Source organism: Pteronotus mesoamericanus, unplaced genomic scaffold (genome assembly GCF_021234165.1).
Source record: "Pteronotus mesoamericanus isolate MK-2021 breed Mesoamerican mustached bat unplaced genomic scaffold, CSHL_Meso_final contig_20, whole genome shotgun sequence".
In the NCBI taxonomy this organism is placed as follows: Eukaryota; Metazoa; Chordata; class Mammalia; order Chiroptera; family Mormoopidae; genus Pteronotus; species Pteronotus mesoamericanus.
The window spans coordinates 14,342,907-14,361,024 of NW_026555085.1; the positions used below are offsets into that span (position 1 = coordinate 14,342,907).

An 18,118-nucleotide genomic window follows, 5' to 3' on the forward strand; every position below is an offset into this window, starting at 1 on the left:
AAATGGTACTCAAAATTCTTTCTATTTCTTTTCTACCTTTCTCTATTCTTATCTTTTCTGTTCATGAAAAGAGTATGAAGTCCTCATTAGAAACTTATCTCCTTCATCTGAAACAGTGTCTATCAAATAACAGATTATAAATACTAAATGGATGAAAGAAGGATAAAATTTTTCTCATCTTGGGAAATGATATTACATGAATTATAAAACAACACTTTATGATACAGTTCCTCCTTCAGAGTTCTTAGACCAACTAAAAACATCATAGCTAGTATTAACAATAAATCTAACTCATTATGATATATTTGCTATATTTAAAATGTTTGATTTTTTAGGTATGAGAAAATCATACTCCACTGAAAGATACATATAAATATTCTGAAGTTTGCAGCAATTCGAATAGAAATGACTTGAAATTTAGTTTTTGTCACTGACTTTGTAAATACTTAAATGTTCAATCTTAGATAAAAATAAATGTTGAGTCAATACACTCTACACCTGAAACTGATATAATATTGTATACCAACTAAACTTAAATAAAAATAATTTTAATAAATTTTCATCTTACTAAGAAAATAATTTTCCACTGTAATTAAAGACATCACATATGAAATAAATAAACTTCATTATTTGCAATGGCACCTGGATTTTTGATTCAACAATAGCTTTCTGCATAAATCATTCTTTTGAGCTTATATGTACACTTTCACTTAACTGCTGATAATCTGATCTTAATATAGATCTTTAAACATTATAACTAGAAAAACTGGACCACTTAAATCACCCTTAGAAATCCATAACAAAATAGTAAACATATAACATCATGAGGTCACCCATTTCAAAAATGATAAGCAACTTAATCTTGCTTTAGTCCCGGGCTAGCAGTACTACCACATTCTTCAATGCTTGAATGAATATGATTTGTTATCTCTATCACCCAGGAACCAGGCTCACATAAACAAAATCGTCCATTTGAACTTGTGACTTGGAGAAACTATGGACATGACAAAACACTGAGGTTCGAAGAATCATAGTTTTAAAAACTCCCTCAAGTTCCTTCTACTTTTAAATTCTATGATTCTTTGAGTTCTGTTGTATTCAAAACAGTCTCAGCAATAGTCTAATAATGGTGTCATCTATGTAGCTATAAAAACAGTCGAACTGGTGTTGAAAATAGGAGTTATTTCTCTGTTAACAGGTGCAATGTTACAAAATATTTAATTCAACTATAGGTCCATAGCTATTAATAATTAAATTCAATATTTAAGATATCAGGAATAGTGAACACTAGGTGTCAGTGTAAGAAATAGAAAAATATATTTAAAAACTTGTTTCCAATCAGGTGTATAACAAAGAAATGAAAAGCAGCTGTGACCACATTTTCTTATAATTGTATAATTCAGTTAACAAGCCAATCTTTCTTTCAAACAGAATTTCCAGTTCCAAAACCATCAAGAGTTTAAAATCAGATTAAGCTGATTATTAGAAGTTACAAGTCTTTTCTAACTTCTAATGCACAAAAAATAATTTTACTTTTAAGAATACATATTTTGAAATATACTGTTAAATGCAGGTATAAGTCTGAAAGTATTATGTTGCATGATTCTAGTTGGTGGAAAAGAATTATTTTTCAAAATAATAATGGTGGAATCATTAGTAAAGGACACTGAACTTAAAATCTTCCCCTGAACAGAAGTCTCCTTCATAAATTTCTAGGTATTAGCAGTTAAAATGCTTAAAAGGTCAGTTCACAAAAAAACAAACAAACAAAAACCCCACACACACCAAGAGCTCAGGCAGAGTAATTGACTCTCCCAGATTTCTAGTAGCTAGAGGTTGTAAAAAAGAAAATCATCATTAACAATAAAAACAATAAGGAAAAGGTAATATTAAAATATTGGCTCATATTTTACAAAGTGCATTCATAGGAAATACCTAATTTAGGCCCAATAATAACAATAAATTTATACTTATTTTGTACAGTGTTCATTTAGGGGGCTTGAACTCTCTTTTATCTACTGAACCTCCTTTCACCTACCCATTTATCCATTTCTCTGTTCTACCTCTCAAATTCCACACCATTATCTGCTTATTAAATCCTTCCATGTATTTGTCAAGCATGTTGGGAAACTTTTCATACAACATTCTCAAAGTCATTCATTTGTGGGAAACAAAACTAAATATAGTTGTCATCACTAAAATACAAAATGATGGAACCCAAAAAATCATTTAGGAGAACATTCAAGGATTTGCTAGAGAAAAATAAATGCTTTTAGTCAACATCGTGCTCTTGCTTCACGATAGTTAAGTTATATTCAAATTATGTAATAAGGAAGCATGAAGTTTATGGAAAAGCTTTCAAAACCCAGGATTGAAAGAAATTAAGGAAGGCAATTAAGACTCCTCTGTGTCTGCAGGTTTCTTCTCAGGAACATAGAGTCAGATGGGAACAGACAAGAAGAGAATGGAGAGCTTCACATATAATAAATTATCTAACTGGTAAGATCTCTAATCATATCAGAAATGAGAAGTATTAATAGAACTAGGAGAAACAGAGATATGCTGTGACATTCAAAGGCAGAAAAGTGGCCTCAGAAATACAGACAGCATATGACTTTTTTTTTTTCTTCAGGGGTTTCATTTTCTGCCTCTATGGATTCTTCTTTTTTTTTTTATATATTTACTTTCAATTACAGTTGACATACAATATTATATTAATTTCAGGTATACAAACATAGTGATTAGAAATTTATATACATAATGAAGTGGACATCCTGGTAAGCACAGTAACCATCTAACACCATACATAGTTATTACAATATGATTGACTATATTCCCTATGCTGTACTTTACATCTCAATGACTATTTTTATAACTGCCAATTTGTACTCCTTAATCCGTTTCACCTTTTCACCCATCCCCCCATCACCCCTCCCATATGGCAAACATAAAGAAGTCAGAGAAAGACAAACACCGTATGATTTCAATTATATGTGGATTCTAAAAAACAACATAAATAGACAAAACAGAAAAGACTCAGACACAGAGGGCTATGACTCTTTTAAACTCTATTTCTAATGCCTTTGCCTTTGTCACTGTGTTGTTCATATATTTATGATAAAAATTTTGGGCCATCATTAATTAAATCATGTTTTCATCAAAAGATAGTGTAGATTGGTGTTAGGTGATCCACATGCATTCATTTATATAATATGTACAAAGTAGGTAAATTCCTACATATGAGTAAACCAAGACTCATAGAGATTAAGAAATATGCTTAAACCTTGTATAATTAGCAAGTTAGGAAGCCAAGATTCAAACTCAGGGATGTTTGTTTCTAAAACCCTTCCATATTATTAGCATTTCCCAACTGATGGTCCACAAGGTCTTGTGATTTTTGCAGCAGTAACTAGCAATGTCACACTGACTGTGAAGTGAGAAAATGTCAAATTGGTACAGTAAATGTACTACCTCGGTACTTCTATCAGTTTTTCACACAGAAAACACTGAGAGCTGTCATAGTAGATTTGATTGTTCATCATTTTTTAATTCATTTATTCTTGCTGATACAGGTTTACACCCATAACGGACTATTTTACAGATTTTAAAATGTCATTCAGAACCTGTCATCATCCAACTAAGAAATGGTAATATCCCTTACCTAAATATTTCAACATTTTTCCTTTAAACAGACTTTCTCCAGAACTGGCATCATGAGTCTTTCGGTATTCTATAAAAAATAGCCAGTTATTCTATCCACTTTCCTGACAATGCCACTTTCTAAAACTTTCAATGCCCCCAGCAGCCTACAGTATTACACATAAATTCCTCAGTTTGAAATTCATTGACCTTGAAAATACAGTCACAAGCTTCTTTTTCATCCCTTTCTCTAGTACATATTTAAGAAACATTGTTGATACTCCAACTGAAAGTCCACATGGCGTGATCAGAGGTGATTTCATATAAATCAATGGCTAAACATGGATTCTTGGCATTAATACAAACTCTGTGCAATTTATCTGACACTTAAAAATTGGAAATGTATTCCTGACAACATCATTCAAATCTATTCTGAAATCCAAACATAGTTTTAGTTATTAATGGTTGCTAAGTGGCTTATCCAAGCATAAAGACTTAATTAAAACAAAGAAACAAATGGTTTTAAAACTTAAGTGTAAATTTTTAAAAACGTATTAATTATCATTCCCTATTTTGGAGAGATGCCATTCAGTCTTTAATAATGACATGGATAAATAACTTCTTGCATCCAAGGAACTTTCACTTCCTGACTAGCATTAAAAAAGAACAAATAAATTAGATGTGTTAGAGAAAAAAACCTGAATTCTAGTATTTTCCCATATTTCCACAAGTGGAACATTTGAAAATAGTAACTATATCACTGCCTGATCTCTGATTTACATGAAAATTCACTGGCTTTATGTTATATCCAACATGATAGAAAATACCAAACATTTTTAGGGAAAAAAAAGTTAACACTTTTGCTTTAAAATGAAAGAAAAACATTTAAAAATACTGAGTTTCTAGTATAAAGGATTTATAACAACCTTATTCTTAGCTTGTGTATTTAGGAAAACTAATAATTTTTTTAAAGCAACCACAGACAATATCATTGAACAGAATAAAAATCTGAGACTTCTAGGATAAAAGTAAAAGATAACATGAGAAGAGAGTGAAAAAATTAGTCTCTTCATTATATGTGGACCCTAAGAAATTTGTTAGGAGTACTATTAGATATTTTACTTCTCAAGTGATCATCAAGTCTTACTGGAGTCTAGTGACCTTAACAGGACAGTCTTGAAGAGGAAACTTTCAAGGAGCTAGTTCAGTACTCAGGAAAAATGCTTTACTAGAACTTTTCTTTTTGAAGCAAAAAAGAAATTGGTAAATTTCAGGAAAAATTCACAATATTTTAAATATCTTTTCCAACTATGCTTAAATCCATTCTTTCTTATACATTTAATTACCTTTGTCAAGATGTCTATTAATTTATGCCTACTTCAATGTTATAAAAGTATCCATTATGCCTCAGATGTTTTATTGGCTAGGGACATTCCTCATGTAGAAGAAGAATACCTTTTCTTTTCATAAAGTATGGTAAATCTCTATCAGAGACTTGAAATTGAACTTGTATTTTCCATATCAAAAGAAGATTCTGTTAACCTTTTTTGGGATTTCTCTTTTTCAATCACTTTTTTCCCCACTATTCTCCATAAACCCATTGCAAAATATAAATCCTATTTCAAAAGCAATACCCTTCACTTCAGATAACCTCAGAATACTCAAATTTAGAAGGAATCTTAGAGGTACATACACTATACTTGGTCAGAGAGGTACTCATTTGTACCTGTACAAGAATCAGCATATGTCATTCTAAAAATTCTTCAATTCCCTAAAGATGCAATGACTTGAATTAAGCATCTACTAGTTTTAAGCTGTGTAATTTTGGGCAAGTTGCTTAAGTTTTCTGTTCTTCAGTTTCCAAGTCTATAAAATGAAGATAATACCTTCTAACTATCTAGGTTTACTGTACGTATGAAGTAAAATGTTTATTCCAAGAGATGCCATTCTGTCAAAGTGTAGACAGATTGAAAATTTAAAAATTAAACATTTTTATTTTCTTTAGTGCATTTGCTAAATCAAGAAATGTTTACATAAAATTTTGGGGGAAATATTTTTGGTCTTTTAAGAAATATGTTATACTGTATGTTAACTACATTTTCCAAATTAAAAAAACAAAGTTTATTATTGTGAAACATCCTCTGAGGTGTATCACACACTATCTTTAGTTTCTAAAGAATATCCTGAATGCATTAACTCTCTCATTGTTTCAAGCCTTCATTGTGAATATCAATCATCATACTTTATGAGTGATGGTCTCTAAAACCAAAAAATTTTATTAGGCAACTTTAGATATTACTTTATATACTTTCTGGAACGTATTTTATAAATTTTAATCCTAGACCACCTAGGTATCTATAATTTTGTGTATTTGTATTTTTTAGCAATTATTTTGCTAAAACATAAATCTTGGCTCCTACATTCTCACTTCTTAATGTTTTCTATCAGTACCTGACTTAGTAACTAATTGCCTTAGTCCTCATCATACTGCTTCTTCTACTCTACTGCAAAGGAGAAAAAGAGATTAAACACATTCTGACTAATTAGCAGGATATTTATAGTATGTACTGACTTTTATTGCTTACTGTCAATTTTTATATGGATTAGAGTACGAAGTCAGTATAATTTTACTGATAATAAATATCAGTTTCAAAATTAGTCTCAAAACATTCTTAAGATTTTTTAAAGCCTTTTCTAATTGACACAGTTAATATATCTTACATCTCCTTCCATTAACTTTAAAAATTTGAAGTCAATTTTATATAAGTGCTCCATATAGAAATAATACCTTATGAATTTCAGATTATATACATTACTTAGAATTTCAGGACAATTTACTCTAGAGAAGTACCTAAACATAGTTAATATATTTTGGGAACATAAGAATTGATGTATACATTCATCAGGAAATATAAAATTATATCCCAAATAAAATATCAGGATGGATGTGAATACAATATCTGAAGGGCTAAAAAAACGTATTTTTAAAATATTTTATTGTTTACACTATGACAATTGTCCCAATTTGTCTCCCTTTGCCCCCTCCACACAGCCTGCCCCCTACTCCTATACTCAATACCTACACTGTTGCCCATGTCCATGGGTCATTCATATATGTTCTTTGACTAATTCCTTCATGTTCTTTCAATCAGTCCCCACCTTCCCTCTAGTTCTATTTTGCTCATTAGTTTATTTTATTCATTAGATTCCACTTATAGATGAGATCATATGGTATTTGTCTTTCACTGACTGGCTTACTTCACTTGGCATAATATTCTCCAGTTCCATCCATGCTGTTGCAAAAGGTAAGAATTCCTTCTTTTTTACTGCTGTGTAGTGTTCCATTGTGTAAGTGTACAATAGTTGTTTTATCCACTCATCTACTGATGGGCACTTTAGCTGTTTCCAAATCTTGGCTATTGCAAATAGCGCTGCTAAGAACATGGGGGTGCATAAGTTCTTTCGAATTGGCATTTCAGGATTCTTAGGGTATATTCCTAGCAGTGAAAGGTAGTTCCATTTTTTATTTTTCTGAGGAAACTCCATACTGCTTTACCAGTCTGCATTCCTACTGACAATGCACTAGGGTTCCCTTTTATCCACATCCTTGGCAGCACTTGTTTATTTATTAATGATAACCTTTTTGTAGGAGTGAGGTGATATCTCATTGTTGTTTTAATTTGCATTTCTCTAATGGCTAATGATGTTGAGCATCTTCTCATATGTCTATGAACAATCTGTAGGAAAAAATATACCATATTCATGGATTAGAAGAATTAACATCGTTACAGTGTTCATACTACCCCAAAAAATCTACAGATTCAATGTAATTCCTATTAAAATATCAATGGCATATTTCATAGATCTAGAACAAATATTCCAAAAATGTATATGGAACCAAAAAAGAAAAGACCCCAAATACCCCCAGCAATCTTGAGAAAGAAGAACAAATGGAGGGATCACAGTACCTGATATCAAACTGTACTACAAGGCCACTGTAATCCAAACAGTCTGGTACTGGCATAAGAACAGACACATAAGTTAATGGAGCAGAAGAGAGAGTCCAGAAATAAACCCATGTCTCTATGGTCAATTAATATTTGACAGGGGAAGCAAGCACATACTAAGGACTAAAGATCGTTTATTCAGTAAATGGTGTGGGGAGAACTGTATTGGTACATGTAAAAAAAATTAAAACTAGACCACTGACTTACTCCATATACTAAAAAAACCTCAAAATGGATAAAGAACTTCAATATAAGTCATGATATCATAAAAATCCAGGGGGAAAACACAGGCAGTAAAATTTCAGATATCTTTCATAGCAATATTTTTGCCAATATATCTCCTAGGACAAGGGAAAAAAGGAAAAACATAAATGGGACTACATCAAATTAAAAAGCTTCTGAAACCATCATGAAAATCAAAATGGAAAAGACTGTATGGGAGAACATATTTGCAAACAATACATCAGACAAGGGTTTAATATCCAAAATATACAAAGAACTTACACAAATCAACACCAGGAAGACAAACTATCTAATTTATAACATGAGTAAATAACCTGAATAGACATCTCTCAAAAAAACACATATTTTTAAAAAGAATTATATATTCCTCAAGTACAGAATACTGTAAATACACACTCAGATCTGAGTATTTTATATATATATATAAAAAATACAGGATTGAGGGAAGGAGGAAGAGGGGACAGGGGAAGGTGGTGGAAGGCAGAGACAAATGTATTTGAAAAAATAAAGAAAATAAATTAAATGAAAAAAATATTGGAATCTGAGAAATAAAAGCTTTTAATTACATCTACATAATAAACAATTACATCTACACAATAAATAAAGGCAATGTTAATTGGTTAAAATTTTGTAACTTAAAAGGCTATAAATAGAAGTAAGCTACTTTTTAAACCTGAAAAAGTCCTATGTATGTACAATAATATATAATATATATTATTATAATATATATAATTTTAGCAGACACCCTGGCATGTAGTAGACATTTATTTTTATTTTATTTTCTTTATACTCTCTACATTAATCAATAGTAAGAGCAACACTAAGGAAAGAATATAAAAAGATATAAGTCAAAAAGAGACATTTAGAGATCTTGGAAAGACACTGACGAATAGGAGTTTAAAAACAATATCTTGGTTCATACACAGATGAGAACACAAAATTTGATAAAAGAGGATAGAGTACTGGGAGACATTTGCCAAATTAAAAGGCATTACAAGTTAAGAACAAAGAGAGAAAGAACTCAGTGCCTGCTAATACAGATGGGAGATTAGACAACCATTCTTCACATATATGAGCTTATTCTTTATTAATTTTCATAATTAAATATTATTTAGAGTAACTCTGAAAATCAATTCACACATGGAAACATAACTGAACAGACTGGATGGCTTACTACAGATGGTCCTCACGATGATTTGACTTACAATTTTTTGACTCTTCAATAGTGTAAAAGCAAATGTACTCAGTAGAAACTGTACTTCAAATTTTGAATTGTGATCTTTTTCTGGGCTAGTGATACGTGATGCGATAGATTCATATGATGGGCAGCACCAGAGAACCCCAGCTCCTGGTCATCATGTGATCATAAGGGTAAATAACCGATACCCTACAATGTATCGTGTTGCCAGCAATTTTTGGTATTCTGTGTTTTTGCATCCTAGCATGTCTACAAAAACACCCACCTGCATCTCCTGCTTTTAGTGAGAAGAAGGCTAGGAAGGCAATTACTCAAGAGGAAACTCAAGGTAACTGTCCAGGATGAGGCAGCAAGTCATAATTACGTAAATTCAGTGAAATATTCAACACTTTCTTATAATATAGGGTTTGTGTTGATAATTTTGCCCAACTATAAGCTAAATGTAATTGTCCTGAGCATGTTTACGGTAGGGTAGGTGAAGCTATGATGTTTGGTAGGTTAGGTACATTAAATGCATTTTTGACTAGGGATACTTTCCACTTACAATGGATTTATCATGATGTAAGCCCATCACAAGTTGAGAAGCATCTGTAGTTAGCTGATAAATTCATATAGTGAAAATCCAATATGGTTTTTAAATTAAATGGCAGGTGATTATACTCTGTGCATAAAACAAAGAGATTTTTCTCATATTTAACTTTGAGACAGAGAAATAAAGGTAGCCATAAAGCCATCAGAATCATAATTTTTTAACTTCACTGAAACTGGATATTAACAAAAGAAAGGATATTATTCTCAGCATTATAATACTAATTCAGCCACATAATTTCCAGTTGGAACAAATCTCAATCGACTTTAAGTAAGTAATGCAACTCAATCTGGAGAGTGAGAACTTCATGAAAAGTCTGCATCTCTTTGGTAAATCTGAAATTCTTGGAACTATGCATTAGGCATTTATAAGACATTTCAGCCAGAACTGAAACTTTCAACACTGGTCAGAAGTCCAAGCATGACACAGGATCCAAGCAGCTAATACAGTTTAGCTTAAGTCAGGTGACAGGATCTTAGTAGACCAGTAGGGAAAAAAATGAAGAACCCTAAAGGAAAAGCTTTGACACATGAAGGAAAAATGAGAAAATACTGTTTTTACACCTATGTTAAGAAAACTACATAACCTGAGACACTACATATAACTGGCTGGAACTACGATCAACTTGTTCTCTGAGATTCTCTTACTTGAAGAGTTGAATAATTGACTATTAGTGAGATATACTGCAGCAGGCGAGAGAGAGAGAGAGAGAGAGAGAGAGAGAGAGAGAGAGAGATGCTAATAGTGGGAAAAGAATTAGAAATTCCTTCTTGGGTGGTCCTCTAGGTTATGCTGTAGCAAACTACCCATGGAATTCAGAGACCATGTAGCTAAAGAGGCTGTCTACTTAAAATATGCCCATATGGAGCCACGGATTAAAAACTAAATATCTGTTAACAGCAATAAAAATGTATTTTTTCAAAAAATAGATACAACAGTATTTCTTGAGGCATGAGGTAGTTATATATGAGAGAAAGTTAAGACTAAATAGAAAACTTTAAGAGCAATCAACAGGAAATAAGGGCTGTCTTCAAACAATTAGAATATTTCCACACTACAGTCATAAGAAAAGTAAGTTGTAAGTACAAATGAATAAAAGTAATCAGTTTTTAGTAACATACAATGTTCTGTATTTTGAACTACTCAGTACACGGACATGTGCAATTGTTTGTTTTCCACAAAGTGGGTGTGTTTTCGTTCTGTTTATGCTAAATATGGGGTACTTCATTTACTCGACAGTAGGACCAGACAAAACAGACCAAGAATTTTTTTTCCCCAGATGGTATTTGTGAACTCCGGTATCCCATTCATGTAAACACATAGTTTGTTCTGGTTTACTGAGACTTTGTACAAAGTCTGAATATTTAGTTAGCTAGAAGGCTATTTCCATTTTGTGATTCATGAGGTCCCCATGGTATCTCTACTTCCTTTATTTTACGCAATCACTAATTATATTAGTTTGTCCTATTTTGATAACCCTTATAATTGAAGTTCTGCACAGGAAACTTTATTACTATTTTAAAACATACACATAAATGATTACTGAGGTGGCATCAGTGATGTCTCACAGAAGTGGTGATTAGGATTGAGCTGCCTTGCATGAGCTCCCTCTACCAGGAGAGTAACCGCTCAATTAAAATGTATCAGAATTGAGAGGGGGAAGTGGGGTAGTGAGGGAGACACAGACAACTCAGGGCACGCTGATCCAGATGGGCGATTCTAGCAATTACTCTAAACACATATACATTTGTTACTAATTTACACAATTAAGGATTATTAGCATAACTCTGAAAAATTGGTTCTGATATGAAAAAAGTATAACAAATTGAATAGCTTACTAGTTATCTGGTAGATAATATACTGAAATCAAATATAATTTTGAAATGAAATGGTAGTTATATTCTATGCACAAAATGAAGAGATTTTCCTACATTTGACTAAAAATGAATAAAAAATGAAAGCAGCTGTACAGTCATCAGAAATCATGACAGTTTGGGAACTTGAAAGTATATTATTATCAACAGCATTATAAGAGCAATCATCCACTGATGCTGAGATGCTGAGCACAGTTCCACGGAAGGAGCCTGGTGGTCCCACTCTCCCTGCTCCAGGTCTGCTGCCTCTATGAAGGCTCAATACCAAACAAAGCCTGAACACTATTTTCCCTTAAAAAAAAAAATCCTCTTCAGATTTCTTTCAGTTTGCAAAAACCGGTACTAAGGTAGGTCTTTTGTAAAACGAAGTGGCATTAAAACAAACTTTTGGAAAGCAGGGGATGCTTACTCATATTTGTATTTTTATTATTTAACACATTCTTAATCTTTATGTAAAACTAGTAAGGAGAGTTAACAGGGGCCTGAGCCAGTTAGTACTTAACAAGTAGAATAGAGTGGAGTTAGATGAACTCATTTAGAAGCGGGGGTAGGCCTGGCTGAAGTACTGAGCAAGAATCAGGGAAAGAATGGGAGTGCAAAGGTCTCAGATACAAATAATGGAGGCCAAAAAAACAAGAGGAATAACAGAGGTCAAAGAAACAAATAGAAGAAAAGATTTAAGGAAAAACTTACATATTTAGTCTATCATCAGTCTCACTGTAGTATTTCCCAAATTAAATAATATGCAGCTCCTGACACAATGATCCCCAAAATGTCTACCCCTCTCAGCCATGATCCAGAACACCATGAAGGTAGGGTCACTGAACTCAGCCCATCTGTAAATTCTGAATGAACCCTATTGCTAGGCTGCAGTTCCTCCTAGCTGCAGTCTGCGCATAGTCCTGCTGGCACAGGAAGCAGGCAAGAAACACTTCAATATCAGACTGAAATTAGAGCAAGCATTTTTTCTGACCCCCAAAATACAAAAATAGAACTCAGTAACAGGAGGACAAATGGAAAATCCACAAATTGTGGAAATTCAACAACATCCTCCCAAATAGCCAAAGTGTCAAAGAAATCAAAAGGGAAAACAGGAAGTATATTCAGACAAAAACAAAATCACAACATAAAGAAACTTCTGGGATGCAGCCGAAGTAGATCTAAGAGGAAAATTTATAGCAATAAATACCTCTATTAAGAAGAGGATCTCAAATTAAGAACCTAACTTTACACTATAAGAAATAAGAAAAGAACAAACTAAGTGAAACTATTGCAGAAGGAAGGAAATAATAAAGATTAGAAAAAAATAAAGACTAAAAAAGCAACAGAAAAAATCAGTAAAGCTAAGACTTTTTTCCAAGAGGTAAACAAATACACAAAACAGTGAATAAAATTGTAAAAGTAGGATACAAAGTATCTTAAGAGGCTACTAGGAATAGTAACATAAAAACAAATTGAATAACCTAGATGCAATGAATAAATTACTAGAAACATACAACCTTCCAGTATGGAATAATGGAGAAAGATAAAATCTGAACAGACCATAATAACTAAGAAGTTGAAGTAGTAATCAAAAACTTACCAAAAAAAGAAAAGCCTATCATCAGACAATTTCACTAGTGGATTCTACCAAACACTTAAAGAATTAACGGCACACCTTCCTAAATTCTTCCAAAAATATAAGAGGAGGGAATAATACCAAACTCAATTTACAAGGCCTGCATTACAATGATACCAAATTTAGATAAGGACACTACAAGAAAAGAAAATTAGAGGCCAATATATCTGATGAATACAGATTCAAAAATTCTCAACAAAATACTAGTAAACCAAATACAACAGCACACTAAAACAAATCATACGCTATAATCAATTTGAATTTACTCTTGGGATGCATGAATAGTTCAATATATGCAACTTAACAGGTATGATATACTACATAAATCAAAGGCTAAAATCATATGATCATCATAATAGATGAAGAAAAAAATGCATTTCACAAGATTCAAGAAACTTTAGTGAGAAAAGCTCTCAACAAATTATATATAGAAGGAACATACCACAATATAATAAAAGCCGTATATGACAAATCAATAGCTAATAAAATACTCAAGAGTAAAAGAGTAAAAGCTTTTCCCTTTTTCTCTAAGATCAAGAACAAGGGTATGCTCTTTTTTTTATCACTTGTTATTAACCATACTACTGGAAGTTCTGCACCCAAAAATTAGGCAACAGAAAGAAATAATAAGTATCCAAATTAGACAGAAAGATGTAAAATTGTCTCTGTTTGAAGATGAGATTATGTTATGTGTAGTAAACCTAATGACTCCACCAAAAAACTACTAGAACTAAAAATCAAATTCAGTAAAGTTGACGAATACAAAGTCAACATACAAGAATCAGTTGCATTTTTTTTTTTTTTTTTTTACAATAGCAATGAACCATCTGAAAGAGAAAGAAAAAAATCACATTTAAGGTAGCACCAAAAAAATACTTAGGAATAATTTAACCAAGGAAGTGAAGTATCAGTACAATGAAAACTATTGTATATAAGACATGAATGAAAAAAATTGAAGACAGCACAGATAAATGGAAAAATATCCTGTGTCCACAGACTGGAATAATTAATATTGTTGAAATGTCCATACTACACAAAGCCATCTATAGAGTTAATGTAATTAATCCCTATTAAAATTCCAATGGTATTTTTCGCAGACATAGAAAGGTCTTTAAAATCACAGAATTTATATGGAATGCTAAAATTCATACAGAATCACAAAAGATCATGAATAGTCCAAGTAATCTTGAGAAAGAATAACAAAGGTGGAAACATCACACTTCTTTGTTTCAAACTATATTACAAAGCTACAGTAGCCAAAACAATATAATACTGGCATAAAACAAACATATAAACCAGTGAAATAGAATCAACCCCCCAGAAATATACCCAGGTATATATATCAACTAATATTTCACAAAAGAGACAAGAATACTCAATGGGGAAAAGGCAATCTCTTCATTAAATGGCATGGGAAAACTGAATATTTACATGCAACAGAATGAAATGGAGCCACTCATAAAAACTGGCTCAAAATGACTTAAACACTTAAATGTAAGACCTAAAACTAAAATTCCTGGGAGAAAACAGATGAAAAGCTCCTTGACACTGGTCTTGGCAATGATTTATTTGGAGATGATACTTAAAGCATAAGTAACAAAAGCAAAAATAAACAACTGAAATCTTATTAAATTAAAAGGCTAGTGCAAGCAAATAATCAGTAACAATCCATAAAATGAAAAGGCAACCTATGAAATGGGAGAAAATATTAGTAAACCATATATCTGATAAGAGGTTAATAGCCAAAATATAGAGGTATCTCATATAACACTATAGGAAAAATAATAATAATTATTATTTTTAAAATTACACAGATGGGACTCAGGAAACCTCAATTCTAGTTCCACTCCTACCACTTAATAAGCTTGTTACTTTGGGCCAATCATTTTTCTTCACTTGGCCATTCAAATTAGGAATAATAATATTCATTCTGTTTTCCTTACTGAGATTTAGTAATAATCAAATAAAACATACGCATAAAAGTGTTGCCAAACTTAAAAAATGGGAAAGGATCTGAACAGACATTTTTCCTAAGACACACAAATGGCCAACAAGTATATGAAAAGATGCTCAGCATCACTTATCATCAGAGAAATGCAAATCAAAACCACAAAGAGATATCACCTGTTAGAATGATTATTGTCAAATAGATAAAGAAAGAGCAAGTGTTAGCAGGGATGTGGAGAAGAGGGAACCCTAGGGTACTGGTAGTAGTAACATAGATTGGTATAGCCACTGTAGAAAACAGTACAGGGTTTCTTAAAATATTAAAAACAGAACTACCATTTCTTTTTAGTCCCCATTTTTTTCCTAACCAAAATTCAGCTGTTTCAGACCATTATTCCCCTATGGTAAAATGAAATCTAGCTGCTGTCAGATATATTATGACTTTAGTATTCAGTAGTTTGAACATGCATTTCTTTGGGTTTACCCTGTTTAAGTGTGTTCAGTTTTTGAATCTGTAGACTTACGTATTTCAGTAAATTTCAGAAGTTTTCAGCTATCATGGTAATTATAGAGAAAGTCCATTAGCAAGAACAACAAAGAATATTACACTTATGAATAAATCTAACAAGAATTATATGAAGCCTATAGAAGAAAAATGTTAAAACACTCCTGAAAGACACAAAAGTAGTCTTGAAAAAATGTAAAGACATCCCCTATCCTTAAATTGATTCAACATTCTAAAGACGTAGTTCTCTCTAAATTTATAAATTCACGCAATCTCAATATGAATACCAACAGGCTATTTTATGGACCTACAAAATTTAATACTAACTTCCACATGGAAAAATAAACATACAAGAGTAGCCAAGAGCACACTGACAAAGAAAAATTACAAGGTGAGACAAGGTGTAACAATTTTTAAAATATTTCTATAAAACCTGTATAATTAAAAATGTCCTATTAGCACATGTGGAGACAAATTAACCACTGGTATAGAATACAAAATCAGAAATCTACCCTAATGCTAATGCAGTATATGATAAAGGAGGTATCAGAAATCATTAGGGAAAGAATAGAATTTTTAATAAATAGTGATGTGTAATTGGGTAGTCATTTGAGAAAAGATTACATCCATAGCTCACACAGTAACAAAAATAATCTACAGATGGATTAGGGATCTAAATGTCAAAATTAAAACCCATGCAAGTATTAGAAGGCAAGATTGAGTGATTTCCTCTCTAAATTTGGTATAAGGAAGAGTCTTTCTAACTGTGATTCAAAATCCAAAGGCAATAAATGATTAATGTATTTGACTATGCTAAGATAAAAAACAAGCCAAAAGATAACTGACATACTGCAACAATATATTATTAACATATACTCAAAGGACTAATATCCCTAATATATAGGATCAAAATAGACATTTTTTGAACATAGGCTCAAAAACCTGATTTAAAAAATGGAGAAGGAACATGACGGAGTTCCTATCACTAGTACAATGTGAGTGATAAAAATAGTGGTATTACTGCAAATGATCCTAAATATGAAATTTAAATATACATTGGTGTATATATATATACACACACATTAAAAATTGAATAAATATATATTGATAAAGGATAGCTAGTCCTTTTAAGATAATTGGAATTAAAAAATAGAAAAGTAAGAAAAGGAAATAGAAAACCACTATTAAGGCAAATATATAGTAATGATTATCTCAAAAAAATATACTGATGAATGTTAAAATTTATGGGCAGAAATTTTCCAAGAAAAAAAATTTGCATAGTCATAAAATATCTCCCATAAGATACATATTAACAACAAAATTTTAAAAAGTAACTTTATTATAGTGAAAAAAATTCAGCATATACCACCTTAACCAAGTTATCAAGGTATCACAAATAAGACAAATTAACAACATAAACTTCTTGATATGATACACTGAGAAAGACCCATAATTTCTGTGGTATTCTTCCCCTAAAAGCAGAGCCACATTCTAATCATAAGAAAACATCAGACCAATTGAAAAAGAAGAGTATTCTACAATATAACTGCCTAGTACTTTTCAAAAGTGTCAAGGTCCTGAAAGACAAGAAAACACTGAGGAACTCTAATAGATCAGAGAACACTACAAAGACAACAAGGCATGATAACTAATTAGTGTTTTATCCTGAATTGACTCCTAGAGCAGGAAAGGACATTAAAAGGAAAATTAATGAAATTCAAATATGGTAGATAATTATATTAACAGTATTGTACCCATATTATTTCCTGGTTCTGATCATTGTACTACAGTTATATCAGATGTTAACAGAGGAAGTTGAGGATTACCTAGGATTTCTCTCCACTATTTGTGCAGTATTTTGATGTCTAAAATTCAAAATAAAAAAGTTTTAAAAAGACTTCTAGAAAAACTATGTTTATATAGTGACAGAATACAGATTATGAAACCTGTTACCAAGGGTTAGAGAGTGACTGAAAGAAACTAATTTACATGGAAAGCATGTGGAAACTTTTTGTGATGAAGAAAATATCTGTATCATTGAGTGTGTTGTCACATGACAATAAGTTGTCAAAACATTTTTGTTGTACAACTATATCTCAATAAGATGACAAAAAAATTCCAAATGTAAATATGATCTTTAAAGAAAACACGACTGGGTTGCAATCCCAACATAAACAGAATGCAGATGATAAATACCAAATAGGATTATACATGCTCTTACCAGATTAATTAACTGAGTGTGTACCACATCTTCTACCAAAACTGCTGTTTCATGAAGAGGCCTCCTAGCATCACCTAAAGAAAACCTGCAAAAAAAGAAAAAAAAATTAATCACACCAATATTAGGAACTGTAAAATTAAGAAAGGAAAAGGTGAAAAATATTTATTATAATAATATATTTAATAAAGTACAAATCGTTCTCACAAATGACAGAGTGGAGGTACAAATTTTTATGGGCAAAAAACTGCATCTATTCTACACAAGCTGAAAATTCAAA

The 18,118-nt window shown here is 31.6% G+C and overlaps 1 protein-coding gene across 2 annotated transcripts in view; it reads right to left on the reverse strand.

The window, feature by feature from the left end:
- Window positions 1-18,118, reverse strand: part of SUPT3H (SPT3 homolog, SAGA and STAGA complex component) — a 485,803-nt gene that overhangs the window by 231,389 nt on the left and 236,296 nt on the right. For both annotated transcript variants that reach the window (XM_054569443.1, XM_054569444.1), the window contains exon 3: window positions 17,842-17,926. In XM_054569443.1, coding sequence (XP_054425418.1) covers window positions 17,842-17,926 — 85 coding nt within the window. The remainder of the gene's footprint in view (window positions 1-17,841; window positions 17,927-18,118) is intronic.